The sequence below is a fragment of the Parus major genome, chromosome 9, assembly GCF_001522545.3.
Source record: "Parus major isolate Abel chromosome 9, Parus_major1.1, whole genome shotgun sequence".
In the NCBI taxonomy this organism is placed as follows: Eukaryota; Metazoa; Chordata; class Aves; order Passeriformes; family Paridae; genus Parus; species Parus major.
The window spans coordinates 8,540,075-8,558,447 of record NC_031778.1 but is presented as its reverse complement, the minus strand read 5'-3'; the positions used below and the strand labels follow the sequence as shown (position 1 = coordinate 8,558,447).

The window sequence follows — 18,373 nt, the reverse complement described above, 5'->3', positions numbered from 1 at the left end:
ATCAAAAATGTAATGGATGCCTTGGAAGCTCATCACAGCATAATTTTATTACATTTGCCACTGTACCACAGGTGAACCCCAAAGACCTGGATCCCAAATATGCCTACATCCAAGTGACCTATGTGACACCTTTCTTTGAGGAGAAGGAGGCCGAGGATCGCAAGACTGACTTTGAGATGCACCACAACATCAACCGCTTCGTGTTCGAGACGCCGTTCACGCTCTCGGGGAAGAAGCACGGCGGTGTGGAGGAGCAGTGCAAGAGACGCACCATCCTCACCAGTATGTCTGCTTGGCTGCTCCATCTCACCTGTCCCAGCTCAGCCCAGAAGGGCAGGTCAAGGGCCAGGTGTCCATCAGCCAGTTGTGCAGGATGATAACTCATCTCTTCACTGTGTGTGTTGGCTGTGTGCTTCCTTAAAGACCTGCTGATCATCTTAGGGATAGTTATTTTCATTCAGCTGCTTTATTTTTCCTTACAGTTGACATCTTAACTGTTCTTGCAGTGATTGCAGTCATGCACTTGAGATTGGTTCTGTTGGAGGCAGCTTAGTACTCTGAACCATTTTCTTTTAATAATAAATAATTCAAAGAAAAAGCCAAGTGAGATGTCTGTTCTGCTAAGAGTAAAACTTCAGATAGAAATTTTTGTTCAAAATGGGAATAAGATACATTATATAGAATTTTTTTAAGCTAGAGGTAAGATTTCAATCAGTGTTTTAAGGCAGGAATGTCAGGAGCACTAGATATGTCTTCACTTAATGAGTCATATTAAACTGAAGTTTCTAGCTCCTTATCATGATTGAAATCTCTCTTTTAAAAAGCCTCCTTTGTGAGACTACTGCTGAAACTTGACATGTCTGAATTTTGATGTCTGAGGAACTGTCTGGATGGAGGTGTTGTTCTCATGGGCAGCCGTGGGCAGAGAGGCTGATGTTCACAGCAAAGGCTCCCAAGTGACAGAAAATCCAATTCCCTAACAACTTCAGTGCATCAGCTTCCCCCAAAGGACAAAGTGAAAAAATCTGCTCACAGTGCAAGCATAGTCACCTAAAAGTTTTGTTCTGGCAATCAAGAAAGGCACTGATGTCTGAGGGTGTCTTGTTACATGACACAGCTTTGCTTGTAAGAGGAAAGAAGGAATAGATTGAGTGTGTTTTTTTTAAGTGCTTGAGCAGCAGTAGGTGCTGTGAGATGTGTATTGAAGCAGGTAGTTTCACTGACTTGAAAGTGCAGCTGTTATGGTCTGTCTGGCAAAAACAGAGAGGGCTGTTCTTCTGGCAGAATGTTTTCCCTGGGTTATTACATGCTGTCATCAGCTCCCACTGCTCTCAGCCCTTCTCCATCTTTGGCTTTAGAAGGAAATTTGATGACTTCCTCTTCTCCCCCTCTTGTCCCTTTGGCACCTACCTCATCTCAGTGCTTTTCACTAAAGGAAACATTCATTTCTTCCCTTTTCTTTTTTTTCCTACTCCTGTTTGATAAAGTCATGTGTTTTCATTTGTTTCCTGTGTAAGCTTAAAGGCTTTTAGTTTGAGAGGAAAGCAAGGCTTCTGCTCTGACTGGAGGACTGAAGTCAGTTGTGCCTGTGTGGCTGGAGTGGCACCTGCACTGTATCTCTGCTCCAGAGCCTGCTGGGCAGAGGGCAAGTGCAGTCTGGCTGCAGTCCCTGGTTCACTGGCTCTCTGCCATGCCTGGCTCGTGCTTCCAGCTCTGGAAATCCTGGGTTTCCTGATCTCCAATGAGACAGACATGCTGTAAACTGGAGCTTATTTAGGTCTGAGCTGACTGGAAGCAGATGCTTAGTGGAGAAGGACATGCATGGAGTTTGAGAGACCTTCCAAAGCGTGTAGGGCAATCAGAAGTGTTAGCTCATATCAGACTTAATGCACCCTAACTGTACTTTTGCCAAACTCCCTGAGATCATGAAAGGCCTTCACTGGAAGTAAAGAGTTTTAGAGGTGAATAATTCCTCTGTCAGCTCCCATAGCAGTATTTAGGCTGAATGTTAAAAGTACCTCTTCACTGCTTTAAGGATGGTGTTTTAATGGCAGGTTCATCTGCAGGTGAGTGTCCTGGTTTAACCTCAGCTGGCAGCTAAGCCCCATGCGGCCACTCACTCACTGGGTGGGATGGGGAAAATCAGAAGTGTAAATGTGAAAAAACTGAGGGGCTTAGATAAAGACAGTTTAATAGGTAAAGCAAAAGCTGCACAAACAAGCAAAGCAAAGCCAGGGATTCATTTGCTGCTTCCCTGTGAAGGCAGGTAAAGGTAACTCCAAGAAAGCAGGGCTCCATCACATGTAACAGTGTCTTGGGAAGACAAACACCACGCTCTGAATGTCCCTCCCCTTTCCTCCTCCTTCCCCCAGCTGTGTATGCTGAGCATGACACCATATGGTCTGGAAAATCCCTTGGGTCATTTGGGGTTAGCTGTCCTGGCTGTGTCCCCTCCCAAATCCTTGTGCACCTCCAGCCTCCTCTCTGGTGTGTGGGCTGAGGAACAGAAAAGGCCTTGGTGCTGTGTAAGCCCTGTCCAGCAATAACCAAAACACCCCTGTGCTATCAGCGCTGTTTCCAGCACAAATCCAGAGCACAGCCCTGTACCAGCTACTGTGAAGAAAATTAACTCTGTCCCAGCCAGCACCAGCACAGTGATTCCCAATTCAGCTAAGCTAGACCCTCCTGCTCCTAATGTGAAATATGCTTGATGTGATGGTTTGAGCTGTCTGAAGTTCAGTGTGAACTTAAAATCTGGTGCCTTAAATCAGAAGAAGAAATTTGTGGTTTCTAAAATCTGAGCACAGACAGCTTTTTGCCACCTGCATGGGGCAGAACTTGGTATCAAACACTGATGGGTTCAAAAGGAAATGCTCTTCCAGTGCCAGGTACATCAGAATCCAGTTTGGCCTGCTGTGTCACTTCTACTCAGTGATTAAAACTTAATTTTTGTGGATTAATCAAGAGATTGACAAAGTTTATTTTGCTAAGACTTGTTTTGCTTTCCTAAATATTCTCTTGTTGGGCAAGTTCTCTGATCTGTTTCTCTCTCTCGAGTAGCCAGTCACTTGTTTCCCTACGTGAAGAAGCGGATTCAGGTCATAAGCCAAACCAGCACAGAGCTGAACCCCATTGAAGTGGCCATTGATGAAATGTCCAAAAAGGTCTCAGAGCTCAATCAGCTTTGCACAATGGAAGAAGTGGACATGATCCGACTGCAGCTCAAGCTCCAAGGAAGTGTCAGTGTCAAGGTAATGACAATTTGCTGCCTTTTTTTCAATGCATTTACCTAAATTTTTATTCTGATTTTCATCATTCCAGGTATTTTTTTTCTTTGGCATATCTTGTATCATAGTGCTGTTAGAGCCCACTCTAAATACACTAAGGAATGGAAAGTTTTCTACTGGCATTGATGACTGCTGTTTTTATATGCTATTTCATTCAAGTCTACTCTATATATTAAGATCTTTCCAACAAGACTGTCACATATCACTTGAGAATATGGCCCATCACAAGCAGGTGGATTCTTTAAAGGAAGTTTTGCTAGGATTGGCTTTGTCATTTCCTATTTAGGAAAACTGGGATTGTGATGGGTATTCCTGGTGCTCTCATGGAAATGTCTTCAAACCAACATGTAACTGTCTGGGTGATCAGCTGGCTGGGGACTTGGAAAGGTCAGCTTGTACAAGGTTGAGCAGCTCCTGTTTCCTCAATAAAACTCCTCAGCCTCCATCCTGGTGACAAAAGGAGTGAGGGGATGTTCCTCTCACAGCCTAGGTTGCCTGAGCCCAGTCTCCAAGCCTTGGCACACAAGAGAAACAACAAGAAATGGTTTGTTCTGTGTAACTAAGCTGTGTATTTTTCACCCAGGTAAATGCTGGACCAATGGCATATGCTCGAGCTTTCCTTGAAGAGACAAATGCTAAGAGATATCCTGATAATCAAGTTAAGCTTCTGAAGGAAATATTCAGGTGAACATTAATTTTAGGCTTTTTACCCCCCACATAGCACACAGGACACTGCATGGTACAGGCAGGTGAGACACAAAATCAGGCTGATTTGAACTAGCCTAATTTACATCTGCACTTACACTATCTTAAAAATCATTCCTAACAAACATTTCCTGGAGTTCTGGGCTACCCTAGGCTATATTCCTTCTGATCTGAGAATGAAATTCACTTCTAATAAGGTGCAGTTTGCAAGGGGGAGAAGAGCCACAGCATTGTGTGTGTATATGTACATAGATGGGTTTTTTCATTAGTACAAAACTTGTGTCATTGTTTTTGTGTTTCTGTGTTTGCAGGCAATTTGCTGAAGCCTGTGGACATGCCCTTGATGTCAATGAGCGCCTCATTAAGGAGGACCAGTTTGAGTATCAGGGAGAGATGAAGTCTCATTACAAGGATATGCTCAGCGAGCTCTCTGTAGTTATGAATGAACAGGTCAGAACATCTATTTTGGTGCTGGTTGGGCTCAGTGAGGGTGGATAATTGTGCCTTCTAGTGACAAATGAAGCTGTAGTGCAACATTCTAGAAGTAAAACCTTGCAATGTGATAGTGACTGAGAAAACAGTTTATATTTTTGTGGTTTTGGGTTTTATTTCTTACCCTCTTTTTTTTTATAGAAATATATTCTATATAGCAAATCTGATCAACAAAGATCTGTTTTTGGCCTGCCTTGCTACATATTGAAAAGCTGAATGTTTGTGAGGCTAAATGCTGACTGGGGTTTAGAGGCATAGAAAGATAGTCAGTTTAAACTAGTGCTTTATGCTTTGCTAGCTTTGTCCTATAGCTGTGATGTATTTAATTAAAACAGTAAATTGCTATTCAGATGTAGCTTATAACCACAGGAGGTATCTTTGTTGTTCCTATTTATATTCAGCTTTCAGCGAAAGTTATTTTTTAATTTTTTTTATGCTTGAGTACACTGTCAGAATAGATGCCATGTATTTTAGCTTCAGAGGGATGAGCATGCATGGATACATTATATGAACTGCATCCCAAAATTCGGAATTGGACTCCAGTGCACACTTGCAGCTATTCTACTGCTGTGTCCAGGCAGATTTATTTTTTTTAATATTTTCTGTTTCAATTAAATATTGAACGATTTGCATACTGAAGTGCTAATTAAACCACGTTTAATTATATCTCCACATGCCTATGGGCAGGCTACCTTAGATTGCATCTGATAAATAGTTCCTCTCTAGCAGTTGTGCTGCATTCCCAGGTGCCTGTAGCATCCAAAAGCAGTGTTGGTGTAGAGTTACTTGGTGTAACCACTGGTATCAGTGGTGGCATCTCACAGAAGTGCCTAATTGGCTCTCCATTACCCCATGCTGTATTATTTATCTTCACATAGGAGGAGAATAGGGATTGACCTGAATTTTTTTTCCCATTGTTGTACTTACTGTGGAATTGAGTGAGTTTTTCCTTGGGTGTAAAGCTCCTAATTGCTTGGAGCCTGGTGCCTGCCAGGTGGGGTTTGAGCTAAGGGATGGCTGCAGCTCTGGGAGTTGTGCTCCTCTCCTGTTCAAGTGTATAAAGATTTGTGAACCTCAAGCATTCCAGCAATTTTATCATAACTAGTATTTATCACTGTTTTGTTAAGTATGTGAGTGTTAAGGGTATTATTTGTTAATCAATATTCATGCATCTCACATGGAAGTTATTTTGACCATCTAGTCAGTGTGCATAGGCAGCACCATATGTCTTGGGTGAACCACTGTTTCCCACAAGAATGGAAGATGGATGGTCAGCTCAAACAAGGCATGAGCAGCCCATGAGCTTCAGCATTCATAAAACATTTGGAGAGTTCCTGTATTTATATCCGTGAGCTTTGAGTTTTCTTCATGCTAAATAATACAAAATTACATGTGCAAAGCAATGCTAATGTGTAACCCAGAAAAAGTCAAAATTGTCATCTCTTATACAAAAATAGTGTGTATTTTAAAGTCCACCCTGAAAACAGTCTCCCACTTGCAATGCTTTGGGGAAGCCTAAAAAGTGACAGCTCCATTTTCCAGGCAGTGTGGAGTTTTGAGGAAACTCTGCTCCTCTTGCAGTGAACTCATGAACTCCTTGCTTTTGAGCTGAGTATTTCCTTAGAGAAATCACATGCCATAAACTGTGGCTGAAATATTTATCTCACAGTTGGAAAGCTTGAGGCTCTCGTGCATCTGTGCTGTGTGCTTTACACCAGTACAATTTTCCATCTTTCCCATTGTTGTATTCAAGAGAGTTTTGTTTCTCACCTGCTGACAGTGACTTTTTCATCACCATGTTTTTCTCTTTTTTGTTTTTCTCTTTTTTGTTTTTCTTTTCTGACAGCTCTGTCATGGTCCTTGCTTATACAGCTTCTCTTCTTCCCTGTCTAACATTTCCCTCAATACTATAGCCAAAAGTGGTATGTTCATTTTTCTTACATCTATTTTTTCTTTTAATGTCATATACTTCCCTCATTTGCCGTTTTTTCTGCTGGGTATGTTTGTTTAATTTCATCTCTAATGGCTCCCTTCTCAGGGAGTTTAAATGAAGATACAATATGTGTGATGTGTTGTCCATAAGCAGTCTTGAGAGGCCTGTTCTTTAGGATCCTAGCTGTGAACTTTGGGGAGGCCAGTGAGGCAGCTCAACAAGAGCCCCCCCTAATGCAAAAGCAAGTGCCAGTAGCAGCAAAAGCGGCTGCCAGGGTGTGCCCAAGTCCTGGTGCTCTTCCTGCAGCCCTGGCCAAGGACAGCTGGGGATGATGCTTTAGGGTTCCACCTGGAGCTTTGTCAAGGGGAGAGGTTTCTCTTCCACTGCTGATGTGGTCAGTGGGGATGGCCCTGTCTCTGCTGTGAATGCTTCAACAAAGCACCCATGGAGGAAGACAGGTTTTCAGTCTGCTTTTATAGAAGTAAGCAGGAAAAAAGGGCTATTACCAAGGCTAAAAGAGCTTCTTCAGGAAAAAGATCTTCCTTCTTGCTAAAGCCTACCCATAGGACAGGGCAGAGCTTTGGCCACTGCTGCTCAACTGCAGCTCTGCCCAGAGGCTCAGGCTGGCACTTGGTCCCAGCCCGGTGTGTGCAGCTCCGTGGGGCTGCCCAGCCCCATTTTACCCCGGACTCAGGATGTCATCCCTGTCCCTGCAGCCTCCATTTACCAGGGAAAGGTCCTTTTCCTCTGTCAGATCCTTGGCATCATTGAGTTACAATTAAAAAATGGGAGATCCTTGGCTAGGCAACAGACACTTCAGACACCAAATTATTCAGATCTCTCTCACTGTTGCTTTTTTTTTCCCTGAAAAGATTGCATACAAGGAGGAATCAGCAAAACATCCAGGGATGGAGCGCACGTATTCACGAGTCATCCACAGAGCCAGCTCCTCTGTGCCAGCAGCAACCATTCCAGCAAACCCTGATGCCTGACTGCAGTGTGGGGAACATATGGCCTCAGGAAGATCTGGTGTCTGGGGTGGGGTTTGTTCTTTGTTGTTTAAGGTATTTTTTTATTTTTTTATTTTTTTCCTTTTAGATTAATAGTACTGAAAATTAAGTTGATGGAAAATACCAGGAAAAGGATTTGAAGGTTAAGATTTTAATTTATTGGAAGTCTTCATGGTGTTATTTTTAAAGATGCAAGCTTGAGAATTTTTTGGTTTTGCCTGCCCCAATATTTGCACATTCCCTCTCTTTTTTTTTTTTTTTTTCTGTCAATTTTGGTTTTGAGCAGCCTTTATTAAGCCAGGCTGACTGCAAAATTCCCATTGAACAGATAGGTACACAGCAAACCCTAAGTTTGCTATAAATTATAATATATCTAATACTAAGTCCTAGTATACATATATTTTAAAGGTCAGAGTGGATGTTTTATAACATTTAAGCATATTGCAATTGTAAATAGAAGATGTGTAAAATATGTCATTTTTACAAAATTTTAAAAAATATCTTTTTAGTTAATTATGACAGTACTAAGAATATGGATAACATTTCAGTTACCATTATATTAAAATATTTGTGTATGTGTATGAAAGCGTCCATAAAATTTTCTCTTTGAAGGTCTGTGTGTTGGTTCATTCCTATGACAGCGCTCTCTGGAGTGGTGGAGATCAGGATGCCTCCTGCATCCCGACTGTCTGTCGTGTTGTGGGTGCTGATAGAGACACTTATGACCATCTGCAGAACGTGGCTTTGGGTTCTCTCCATGGCCCCAGACTGAGGCCACCCTGGGAAGTGGGCTTGGTGTAGTTCTCCTGCTTGAGGCCAAGAAAACTCAGATTTTCCTTTGAAGTTCATAGTCCCAGATTTTGCCCGGGGCATATTGGGAAACCACATGCTTTTATGAGATTTTTGTTTCAGTTTCTACATCATGTGGGGATAAGGGGGAGTGATTGTGCTGGTTCTGAGTAGTTCCCTTTAACCTCAGGAGTTCCCACACTCCACGTTCATTCATAGAAAATCCCTGCTTGCAGCAGTCCCTGCTCAACCTGTGTGTTAAAATTCTTTCCTGTGCACACAGTCTCCACAATTCTGCTGTGTTTTTTTTCTGTTTGGATCATTTTCCCTGGAGAAGCTCTGGTGATTCCCCTGAGTCCTCCACAGGTTTGCTCAGGGCAGAGGCCAGCACTGTCTTTCTACCTAGGAGTACCAGGGGGAATTTTCCAGTGTTTTGCCTCATTCTACCCTCCTGTCTCTTCTCGTAACACCCCAAGTTCACAACTGGTGCATCTCAGCTGGAGTGTAGCCTGGCCCTGGAGGCCAGAGTCAAGGGTGGGCTCTGAATTCACCCCATCTCAGTGCAAGGTAGAGCTGCCATGGCCCAGCCTCTACCTGCTTGCAGGTGCTGCCAGCACCTGTGGCTGTCTCACTCAGCAGATCAGTTTTCCAGAATTCTTGGCTAAGGTTTGGAAACATCACCAGTGTCCTTGTCTGGTGGGGGAAGGAGGGGAGTGGCTGGGACAAGCACACCATGGTTTGGGATGGCCCTGCTCCAGCATCAGTGCAACAACAGCGTGAGCCTCATGTGGGGCTTGGAAAGAGCTCAAGGTCTCAGCTGGGCACATCAGCATCAACCACACAGCTGGGCAGGGGCTGAGCCCTTTTCATCCTCACCTCGACAAGCCCGGCTCTGCTCTTCAGACACTGTGCTCTGCAAAGCCAGTAGTCTGCTGAAAGGAATGATTCTGGCCCAAATGGTTTGCACTGAAGGAATGTTGCAGGCTGGGCTGAAGCCAAGCTGTGGTCTGTAAAGCAGAGGTAAGGAAATCCCTGGATTGTTTCCTCAATAACTTGCACACAAAATGAGTTTCATGAGTAAGTCCAAGGGCTGTGGGATTTGGTTTATTTTAAGCAGCCAGCTCTGCAGCCTCCTCTGGGACTTGAAAACCATATTCTGGGGTTGCCTCGTTACTGGTGTTAGAGATGCTCAGGCTTGAGTGTTACTGCGTCCATGCTCCAGATGGCTCTTCCCCTCCTGCTGTGTTCACACTCTTTAAACTTAGTCGGGTGAAAGCAATTAGCACAAACATTAGCTTTGAACCAAGGCTGCAGCAGGGAGAGAAAACAAAGCATTAAACCATGGATGGTCCCAGCTTTTGAGGGGAGGGAATGAAAAAAATGGATGTGAAGCTGTAGGATGATTACAACGATGGGGTTTGTCCCTTTCCCATGACAAAATTCAGCAACCCAACTGCAGAAGCCATATGTGTAGCACTGAAGCTCACACCTACCCTGTCCATGATGCTGTAGGAAAAGGCTCTTCACACAATTGCTTCTTTTTAAACTCGTAAGTCATGACGTCTGAACCATTTGGTTTTCCTACCAAAAGCTCCCCTTTGAGACTCCTTTTGTGTAGGGCAGCCATTAAATCATGATTGGCTGTTCTTGGAGCTGAGGGTTTCTCCAGTAAATTATTTCACAGTCTTTTCTTACACCTTTTCCTCCAGCTGGAGGAGGCTCATCCCCCTGGTGCTGTAGGCGAAGCTGGTGAAAGATTTCCTTTCATCCAAGGAAGGAGATCTGTGTGAGCCAGACTCAAACTGAGCTTCTTTAAAAACTTTACAGAGTGCAAAAGAAATTATTCATGTTTGTTACTTAGTGGAAGCTATCTCAACACCCCAAAAGGAGTTAAGTGTTATACATATTTTATGTTTAATCACATCTTTAGTGACACCCAACCACAACCAAAGGCTTAAATTTCAATTAGAGGGAGATGTATTAAATGTTTAATAGGAATCATTCTTTACAGGGTAATTATATCTTAACTGGAGAGATGTTATCTTGGCAATATAATATTGATCTGAAGAGGGATAATTTATTTTTTTAATTTTATTTTTGGATAACATCCAAATGAGAAATGGAAGGGGATGAACTATACCATTCATACTCCAGACACACTGCCCCTGTCCTGGCCATCCATGGGCCTGGATGTGGGAAGAAGTGAAATTGCATCCATACATAGCTTTAAATGTGGCTTTTCTGATCTCAGCATGAAAACTGTTGTCCCACATGTGTTGAGAAACTCCAGGCTGCAGGTAGCTTTTACATCAGTTTGAATGTTTTTTGAAGGTTTTTGAACAGGTAACTGTCTACTCAATATTTCAGCTGTAAGTAATATGGGATGATGAATCTTCAAGACACGTGATCTATCAAGGATATCTGCTATGGACATGAATGTGTTTACCAATTTTTACTAAGTTTGGTATGCATGCAAAAGATTTTTCTCTTAATATTTAGATTACCACGAAGATAATCAGTGTTCAGAGTCACCTCAAATTAAAACCATGAAGTGAGCTCTGAACATAGGCAGTTAAAACCAAAGGATGTTTAAATCAAATATTAAATAAGAATAAAGAAATGGGATTTGGAGAAAAGCATTCACATCTGTAGAAAAAGAAAGACAATTTTAAAAAGCAAATAAACTAGAATGCACTTGTCATTTAAGAGAATTGCTTTGAGATAAATAGAAACTAATCCAAAAGGCAAAGAGCAGCCAAGTCCACGTTAGAACTGTGACCATGACCAGGAAGAATCCTTCTTAGTGGGAAACACAACTGAACTTATATGCTAATTAGAACTGAACAGAATAACCAATTTTAGTTGGGAAAAGAAGGGGAATTTTTGGGAAATGCTAAATTGGTGCTTTTATTTCAAAAATACTTAAATCAGGGATGTGCAGAGTTTGTTCTAAACGAGGCCAGTCCCTCTGGCTGTGTCCTCCACACCAGCTCCCACTGGGGCTGAGCCAGCCCCTGAGAGCCCAGGGTGGGCTCGTGGCTCAGTGGCTGAGCATGCAGACCCCAGCCTGGTGCCCACAGCTCTCCCTGCCCAGGCCCTTCCAGCCTGGTCTTGTTTGTAGTTCACAGAGAGCAGCTCTGGGCAGCTGTCAGCTCGCTGGGCAGCTGGGGGAGGAAATGAGAACATTATTATTCTTTTAAAGAAAAGTCCAGCACAGTTCCTTGGTGAAATATTAGCTATGGAAAATATCAAGTAGCTTTCCTACCTTCCAGGCACGTATTGGAGCATTTGGAGATGGGAAAAAGTAAAAGTACGGTGAAACCAGCAGCTTTAGGGGAAAGCTGCCACAGAGTGCAGATGATTAGGCCAAGAGAGTACTGAGTGATTTCAAGGCAGAACGGTGAAGGGCTCATCTGGGAGAGCCTCCTAGTCAGTAAGTGGTGTGTGTATTTCACACTACAGCCTCGAGATGCAAAACCCCAAGCAGTTCTGGCTCATGGCACTGTGGGAGGAGGTGCTGCTGCCCCTCAGGGAAGCTGTACACAACAGAGGTTTGGGATCAGCCCTGGGCAAGTCCCGTGCCTTCAAGAGCATCTGAGGCACAGTCAGGTGGGAGTCAGAGTAATGGGTTCCCTTTAAGCTGGGAATCATAGCCTACACTAGATATGTGCATGGTTTGTAATGTTTCATTGAGTTGACAATGTACAGGTATTTTTAGAAAAGTCTCTGTAATGCAGAAGTGCAATCATAATTGCTGACATGTCTGTCCAGGCTGAGGTTTTTTCATAACTCACTAGAACATCTTGAAGTTCTCAGTATAAGCATCTCATCGTGAACAGCGGCATGTTTCCTTTTTTCCCAATTAACTACACCCCATCTTACAGAAGCTGCATTTTTGGTGGGCTTTTTAAGCTGTGCTCCCCATGTGCTGCCTCCGCCATATAGTCACTTTTTGTTAGGGATAGCTGTGAGTGTGTTACCTACATTGTTATACGTTTTTGTGACCTGCAAATGCCACGTGATGTTCCCTGTAGCTCTCGGTCATGGTGTAGATGTCATCGCACAAATTGCCTGTGGTGAGATACCTTATAGCTACAGGGTTTCAAATATACTCATGTTTTATATGGGGTGTTTTGCTTGAGAAAAAGTGGGCTAAGAAATTATTATTATTGTTATTAATAATGATTTTAGGATGTATTTTGTGCTTGGGGGTGCTCTGTGATTGTGATGCTCTCTCCCATGACTGAGGGCTTGTTTTAATTTGAAAGCTATCGCAAGGTCTGTGCAGGTAACTTCTGGCCCAGTTGCAAACTCCTCATTATGAAAATCTCCAGCTGAGCATAAAGATTCTCTTGCATGAGGCATGGGTTTGTAGTCTGCAGCATATGTTGTGCTTGCAGGGGGCTGGCATAAAAGAGCCTAATTCTGATTACTCTGCACTAACTTGAGGATCCATTTAAAGGGACAGAAACCCAAAGCCTTGGAAATTCAACACGGAGACCCGAAGTGCCCTCTTAGAAGTTCGAAATGTTTCTGTAGCCAAACTTCATGCCAGCCCAGTCCAAATCCATAGCCAAGGTTTCCAGATGTGACTCACTTATCTTGGTGTTTTGATTTCGCATTTTCAGGTTAGCCTTGTTTTTCAAAAGTATTGAGCATCCCCTGCTGGAATTCAGACCCCTTCCAGAAACCTCGAATGCTCAAAATCAAAGCTTCCTTTAATACGGGTCAGGTGGGATTTTCTGCATTCATGTGGGAGTTAAGGCACAGTCAGGCAAATGGTCCTTGTAAAAGGAAAAGGATGCTTCACAGATGTTAATAAGTTAAACAATTACCTTTTAACAGACTAATCAGATAACTCGGTGCCATCATTACCTAATGAGATGTTGAAACCTGAGAATGCTTTACACATATAATTGATTTTTGCCATCTTGCTTTGTTTCTGGGAGGTTGTGGAGCTCGCTCCCCACAACTGCCCCGCTGTGAGAAGTCCCCACCCGGCCTTGGTTAAAAGGGAGCGTTTAATGAGCCGTGAGAGGAAGGCGAGGTCTCGCTCGGGCAGAGAGAGCAGCCAGGCTCGCTGCCCGTCCGAGCGCTGTGCCCAGGGCACCCCTGCCCCGTGTCCCCCTCGCACTCAGCTGCAGCACTTCCCACCTCACTGGCAAGGACACAGCACCCCTGCAGACTCGTAGTTGCCGTGCTGGGCTCTCGTAGCAGGCTGCCGGGTGACACAGCTGTGCTCGGAAGAGCTCTGTGCAGAGGAGCCGTGCTCCGGCAGCCGCTCACGGTGCGCCACACGAGGCGGCTCCGTGAAGGGACGGCGGGCCCGGCCCAGCCCGGCCCAGCCCGGCAGGAGCACCGCGCCCGCCCGGGGCAGGCCCCGCAGGGCTGCTCTGCGCTCCCTCGGAGCTCTGCCCGCAAAGGCAGCGCCCCAGCCCTGCTATTCACGGGAAAAACCCGCCTAGGTGGGCTCTGGTTCGGGGGAACGCCCGCCTGCTGGCACCCTCCCGCAGGGGTGTCCCAACGCCAGCTCACCCTTGGCCTTCAGAAAGGCTCAGAAATGGCCGGTTTGGGCTGTGCAATAGGTAAGATTGCACAGCCACACTTTTCAGAATAAGGATGGGTTTTTTTAGGCATTTGTATCTTTGGGAACGTACCAAAACGGGCCTCCAGATTCCTCTGCTGGGCTACAGAGTGCTGCCGGAGCAGAGGAAGGGGAGGTACTCCCCCAGCTAAAACTGGGAGTGCTCCAAGCAGCCCTGGAATGAATCTAGTCAGTGAATAATTAGCTGATTGCCCTGGTGAAAGCCTAAGGCACTGCTGCAGAAATTGGTAGAAGCTCCTGCACCTGCCTTCACTGTGGCAGCTGAGCTCTGGCGAGGAGCCCAGACTGGCCCGGGGGTGGGTGAGCACAGGCTGGGCACTGGGGCTGAGAGCAGCATCCTCCCCTGGCAGTGCATGGCCAGGAAACTGCGTTAAACACAGAGATGACCAGCAAACTTGAGAGGCTGGGACACTTGTCTAATTATCAGAACATTCCCCATTTCTGCTGTAAAATCGACTTTGTCAAATCCTTTTCTCACAAGGATGCATTTCTTTACATGTTTGCAGATGAATTGTGTCCAAAGCAAGATGTGACCTGGCCTGGCAGAGCAGCAGCTGTGGGGACACTGATGTGGCTTTCAGCATGCCAGGACCAGGTGAGGAAGGACCTTGCAGACTTGCACGTCCCACTGCGTTCAAGCTGTTATTTGAGCACTCAGAAGAAAATGCATTCAAGTTCAGCATCAATCTTAAACCTCCTGCTGAGCCTCAGGCAATGGGATAAGCCAAGTAAAGCATAGGGATAATTAAAATGCATAAAGGTCTGAATGTCTCAACTTTGAGAAGAATTAAAGGGGAGAAATGAAAATCGAGAAAAAATATAAGTTTGCTTCTTAAATTTACTGTTTACCTCTTACTTTACCATTTAAATAGAGAAGCCACTGAGAGAAAGCCAATATGGGATCAAATTTAGACATGAAACCCATTCAGATGTACAGAAGGAAAATGATCGGAAGTGTGTCAGCAAAGCAAAATCAGCACACAAAAATCTTCTTGTTAATTTTTAAATCCACTGAAATATTTTTTTTTACCTCCTTAAGTTGTACAGCCATATTCAGAAGAGATTCATGCTCTTTTGTACCTCATTGAAGAATAAAACATATCAAAGTCAGAAATCAAGCAAGGACTCAGGGCACAGTGATGTTTTTGCACGGTGAGACTTGGAAGGGCTTGGCACTGACCCCGACCAGAGCTACTGTTATGCTTTTGCCTGGTAATTTTTTATAGGATGCATATATCCAGTGCTGCTGATATTCAAGGCTGACTAACAGCAAACCTTCCTGCAGATTCCAGCCCTGACAGAGATCTGGGCTTCAGGTTTGCTGCTGGGATGATGGACCTGTGAGCTGTTCTATTCCCCAAGATTTCCTGTTGGGGCAGATGGGCTGCTGTGCTTCTCCCCCATCCTGTCCCAGCGAGGCTGGAGATGCAGTGTCAGTACTTGTGCTCTGCTGGTTGGGTTTAGCCCCAGAAAAGGGAGGCTCTGTCTTTTTGCACAGGGATTCCTGTGCCACTGGGAGGCAGGACACACCTCCAGCTGCAGCATGTCACAGAAAACATCCACATACCTGCTGCCGATGGATTTTCCAGGACAAAATGTTGTGATACACTAAAAAAAAAATATTGTACTAGAGTAGAAATGAGTCCTTTTTGATTTTTTTATCTCTCTAACCTCAGGGGAGCAAGAGGGATTTGGCAAGAGAGACAGCTACAAGAACTGTGGTGGTGGCTGTGCAGGTGCTGTTTCCTGCTGGTGGCAGTTTTCACCCTGTCCCTTCCCGGCTGCTCCTGCAGCAGCCATGAACACACAGCTGCTGCGTGTCACTGTGCTGGGCAGGGCCACGATAAAGAGCTGATCTCCCCGAGGTTTGGATGAAGATGCTCCACAAGGTTTCTGTCTTCAGGTTTTCTGCTGCAGTACTATTTGGTATGCAGTTTGGACAGTCCACAGGGACAGAGCACATCCACCAGCAGCCACACAGCAGTATTGCTGTGGGGCTTCTAGCAGAGAGCTTCAGATATGACTGATGGTGAAAACAATTTTACCTGGGTCCATATCCTACCAAGGATAACTTGCCAAAGCATTTCAGGAGTGAGGAATTGCCCTTTCTGTTAAAAGACTTCAAGTGTTTTACAGCAAAACCCTCAGAGTTACAGGTTTCTGCAGTAGGCTCAGGAAGGCACACTGAAGATACACTCACAAAATCTGCAGCCTGCAAGTGTGTCACGGCTAAACCCAGCATGTTTCCTACCCATGGCACACAGAGCAGCAGCATCCAGGAGCTGGCAGGCTAAGCACAAGCCTTGGACCCCATTAAATTTACAAAAAACAAGGTTGGGTGCATGGAGCTCTTTCTGCTTTCAGGGAACATGCTGGTCAGCCCAGTGGCAAAGGCAGCTTTGCCAGGTTTTCATTGTCCAAAACTGGCCCTTCCAGCAGGGGCAGATGTACAAAGTTACAAGACAAAAGCCATTTCCTCAGATGTTTCTGGTGCATCAGGAGGTCTATGCCTGCTCCAGTCTGGTTCCAGAGGAGCAGTAGGCATGGGATGAGAGGAGCAGATGTCTTCAGCTACAGCTGGGGTAAGCTAATTGCTGAGTTGGTAAGTGTCCCCTTCCCAGCCAAACCTGCCAGCAGTGGGATCAGCAGCAATATTGTAGTTACACATGGGTGCTGTCACTGCTCTAGTGCCTGATCTGCTTGCTGGAAAAATAGACCCTTCCTTAATGCTCCCCACACATTATCCCCAGCACAGGGGCACCTACACTGTTATTTAAGCCTGGGTCCAAGCCCAAGAAAAATGCATGGGTGCTGTGGGCTTCATCTGCAGCCTGAGAACTCACGTTTGTTTCCCCTGTCTGCCTGCAGCCTGAACCCTGCAGGGCCCTCTGGAGAGGTTCCCGGGAGGTGACAGCAGGGCTGATGCTGGGCAGCAGCACCTCCCCGTGGACCCGATGGCTTCCTCAGGACAGCCCTTCTGACACCTCAGGAAAAACAAAGACTGAGTCATCTCATGTTTGAAGCATTTCATAACAGCTTTTCTTTCTTCCCCCTGCCTCCAGCAGCAGAGTAGGGAAAGGCACACAGATGATATGGGTTGTTTTTTACCTCTCTCACTTATTCCTGAGTCACTGTTGAGCTATTGGGAAGTGAAGGGCCTCAAAACAAAAGGTGTGTTAAATTATTTCCCTGTTGACTTTTTGGCATTCTAAGTTCTGTACTTTGAAGAGCAGGAGGACTGCTCCACAGGCTTTTGCATCTTAGTGGCAGAAGAAAGATGGCTTTAGGGACTGGGTGATGAGAGAAGTGCGGGGGATTGTGTTTCTCTTCCTAATGCAAGAATCATGCCTGCTCTGTCTCTGGTTACACTGCTGGGCACTTCCAGTGCTCCAATGAGCCTCCCTGGGCACCCAGAGGGGGCCCAGCCTCTGCTGCAGCCTTCCAGGAGAGCTGTGGTGTACCTGCTTGTCCATCACAGCTGCTGGCATGTGTTAATAGCCGGGTTCTTGCACTGTATCAGATCCCATTTAGAAACTTAATTTTCCTGAGAGAAACTGGTAATTCTGGAATTGAAATTCCAGATACACAAAACGAAAAAAAGAGTAAATCACCACGTGTTAGGGAAGAGATGAATTGCTGCCCAGTAAAGGGTGAGCCTCTCTCTGTGCCATGGAGATGAGCACTGGGACATGGAGATGACCACTTTTTTGGGCAAGACAAAGGGATCTGTCCTCAGCGGTGCGGAGAAAACCAAGCGGCAGGCGAGGAGCGGGCGGGTTTCTTCTGGGGCCGCGCTCCCGTGCTGACAGTGATTTGTGCGGGGGGGAGAGGCCAGCTCTGCTCTGAAACGCGAGCCCCGAATAAATAAATCATGGCCTTCCCTTGGCAGCTCGACAGCACGGGCTCTGGCCCGTCCTGGGTGTGCGGGGAGGGCCTCCCACTGTCCAGGAGCTTTTAAGGGCTGGGTCTGCCCGCGGCCGGCTGAGGAGCCGCTCTGCAGGGCAGGGGACCATGGAGGGGAACACGCACCTCCTGCAGGTCATCCGCAAGATGCGCTCCCAAATCAACAGGCTGGAGAGGGAGAACAGGGCCCTGAAAGGAGAGCTGCGGGGCTGCGGGCAGAGAGCTGTGCCGGCAGCGGGAGGTGGGAACGGCGGTGCCATCGCCTTTGATGGGGACGGAGCGGCTGCAGCCGCAGCATCCCCGCAGGGCCCGGCGCCGCTGGAGCAGACAGGTACCGAGCGGTGCCGGAGCAGACAGACAGACAGACGGGTACCGAGCGGTGCGGGAGCAGACAGACAGACAGACAGACGGGTACCGAGCGGTGCGGGAGCAGACAAACAGACAGGTACCGAGCGGTGCCGGAGCAGACAGATAGACAGACGGGTACCGAGCGGTGCGGGAGCAGACAGACAGACAGACAGGTACCGAGCGGTGCCGGAGCAGACAGACAGACGGGTACCGAGCAGTGCGGGAGCAGACAGACAGACAGACGGGTACCGAGCGGTGCGGGAGCAGACAGACAGACAGACAGGTACCGAGCAGTGCGGGA

At 46.0% G+C, this 18,373-nt stretch overlaps 3 protein-coding genes across 18 annotated transcripts in view; all 3 read left to right on the top strand.

The window, feature by feature from the left end:
* DOCK10 (dedicator of cytokinesis 10) overlaps positions 1-8,038 on the top strand; it is a 141,229-nt gene extending 133,191 nt beyond the window's left edge. For 12 of the 15 annotated variants that reach the window (XM_019007829.2, XM_019007826.2, XM_033516580.1 and 9 more), the window contains 6 exons: positions 72-282; positions 3,061-3,251; positions 3,871-3,971; positions 4,304-4,442; positions 6,331-6,406; positions 7,290-8,038. In XM_019007829.2, coding sequence (XP_018863374.1) covers positions 72-282; positions 3,061-3,251; positions 3,871-3,971; positions 4,304-4,442; positions 6,331-6,406; positions 7,290-7,402 — 831 coding nt within the window. In that variant the 3' untranslated portion in view covers positions 7,403-8,038. The remainder of the gene's footprint in view (positions 1-71; positions 283-3,060; positions 3,252-3,870; positions 3,972-4,303; positions 4,443-6,330; positions 6,407-7,289) is intronic. The other 3 variants (XM_033516578.1, XM_015637888.3, XM_015637892.3) reach the window with 1 other exon arrangement.
* A 3,647-nt stretch (positions 8,039-11,685) lies between these two features.
* On the top strand, positions 11,686-14,939 carry LOC117244868. Its single transcript, XM_033516758.1, has 3 exons — positions 11,686-11,767; positions 13,253-13,801; positions 14,328-14,939. Exons 1-3 carry the CDS (start codon positions 11,686-11,688, stop codon positions 14,558-14,560), a joined length of 864 nt encoding a protein of 287 aa, XP_033372649.1. The 3' UTR covers positions 14,561-14,939.
* A 1,420-nt stretch (positions 14,940-16,359) lies between these two features.
* LOC107208957 (putative coiled-coil domain-containing protein 195) overlaps positions 16,360-18,373 on the top strand; it is a 7,760-nt gene continuing 5,746 nt past the window's right edge. The window contains exons 1-2 of one of the 2 annotated variants that reach the window (XM_033516582.1): positions 16,364-16,403; positions 16,690-18,055. In XM_033516582.1, the coding sequence (XP_033372473.1) occupies positions 17,833-18,055 (223 nt within the window). In that variant the 5' untranslated portion in view covers positions 16,364-16,403; positions 16,690-17,832. Of the gene's footprint in view, positions 18,056-18,373 lie in introns of both variants that reach the window. The other variant, XM_019007860.2, reaches the window with a different exon arrangement.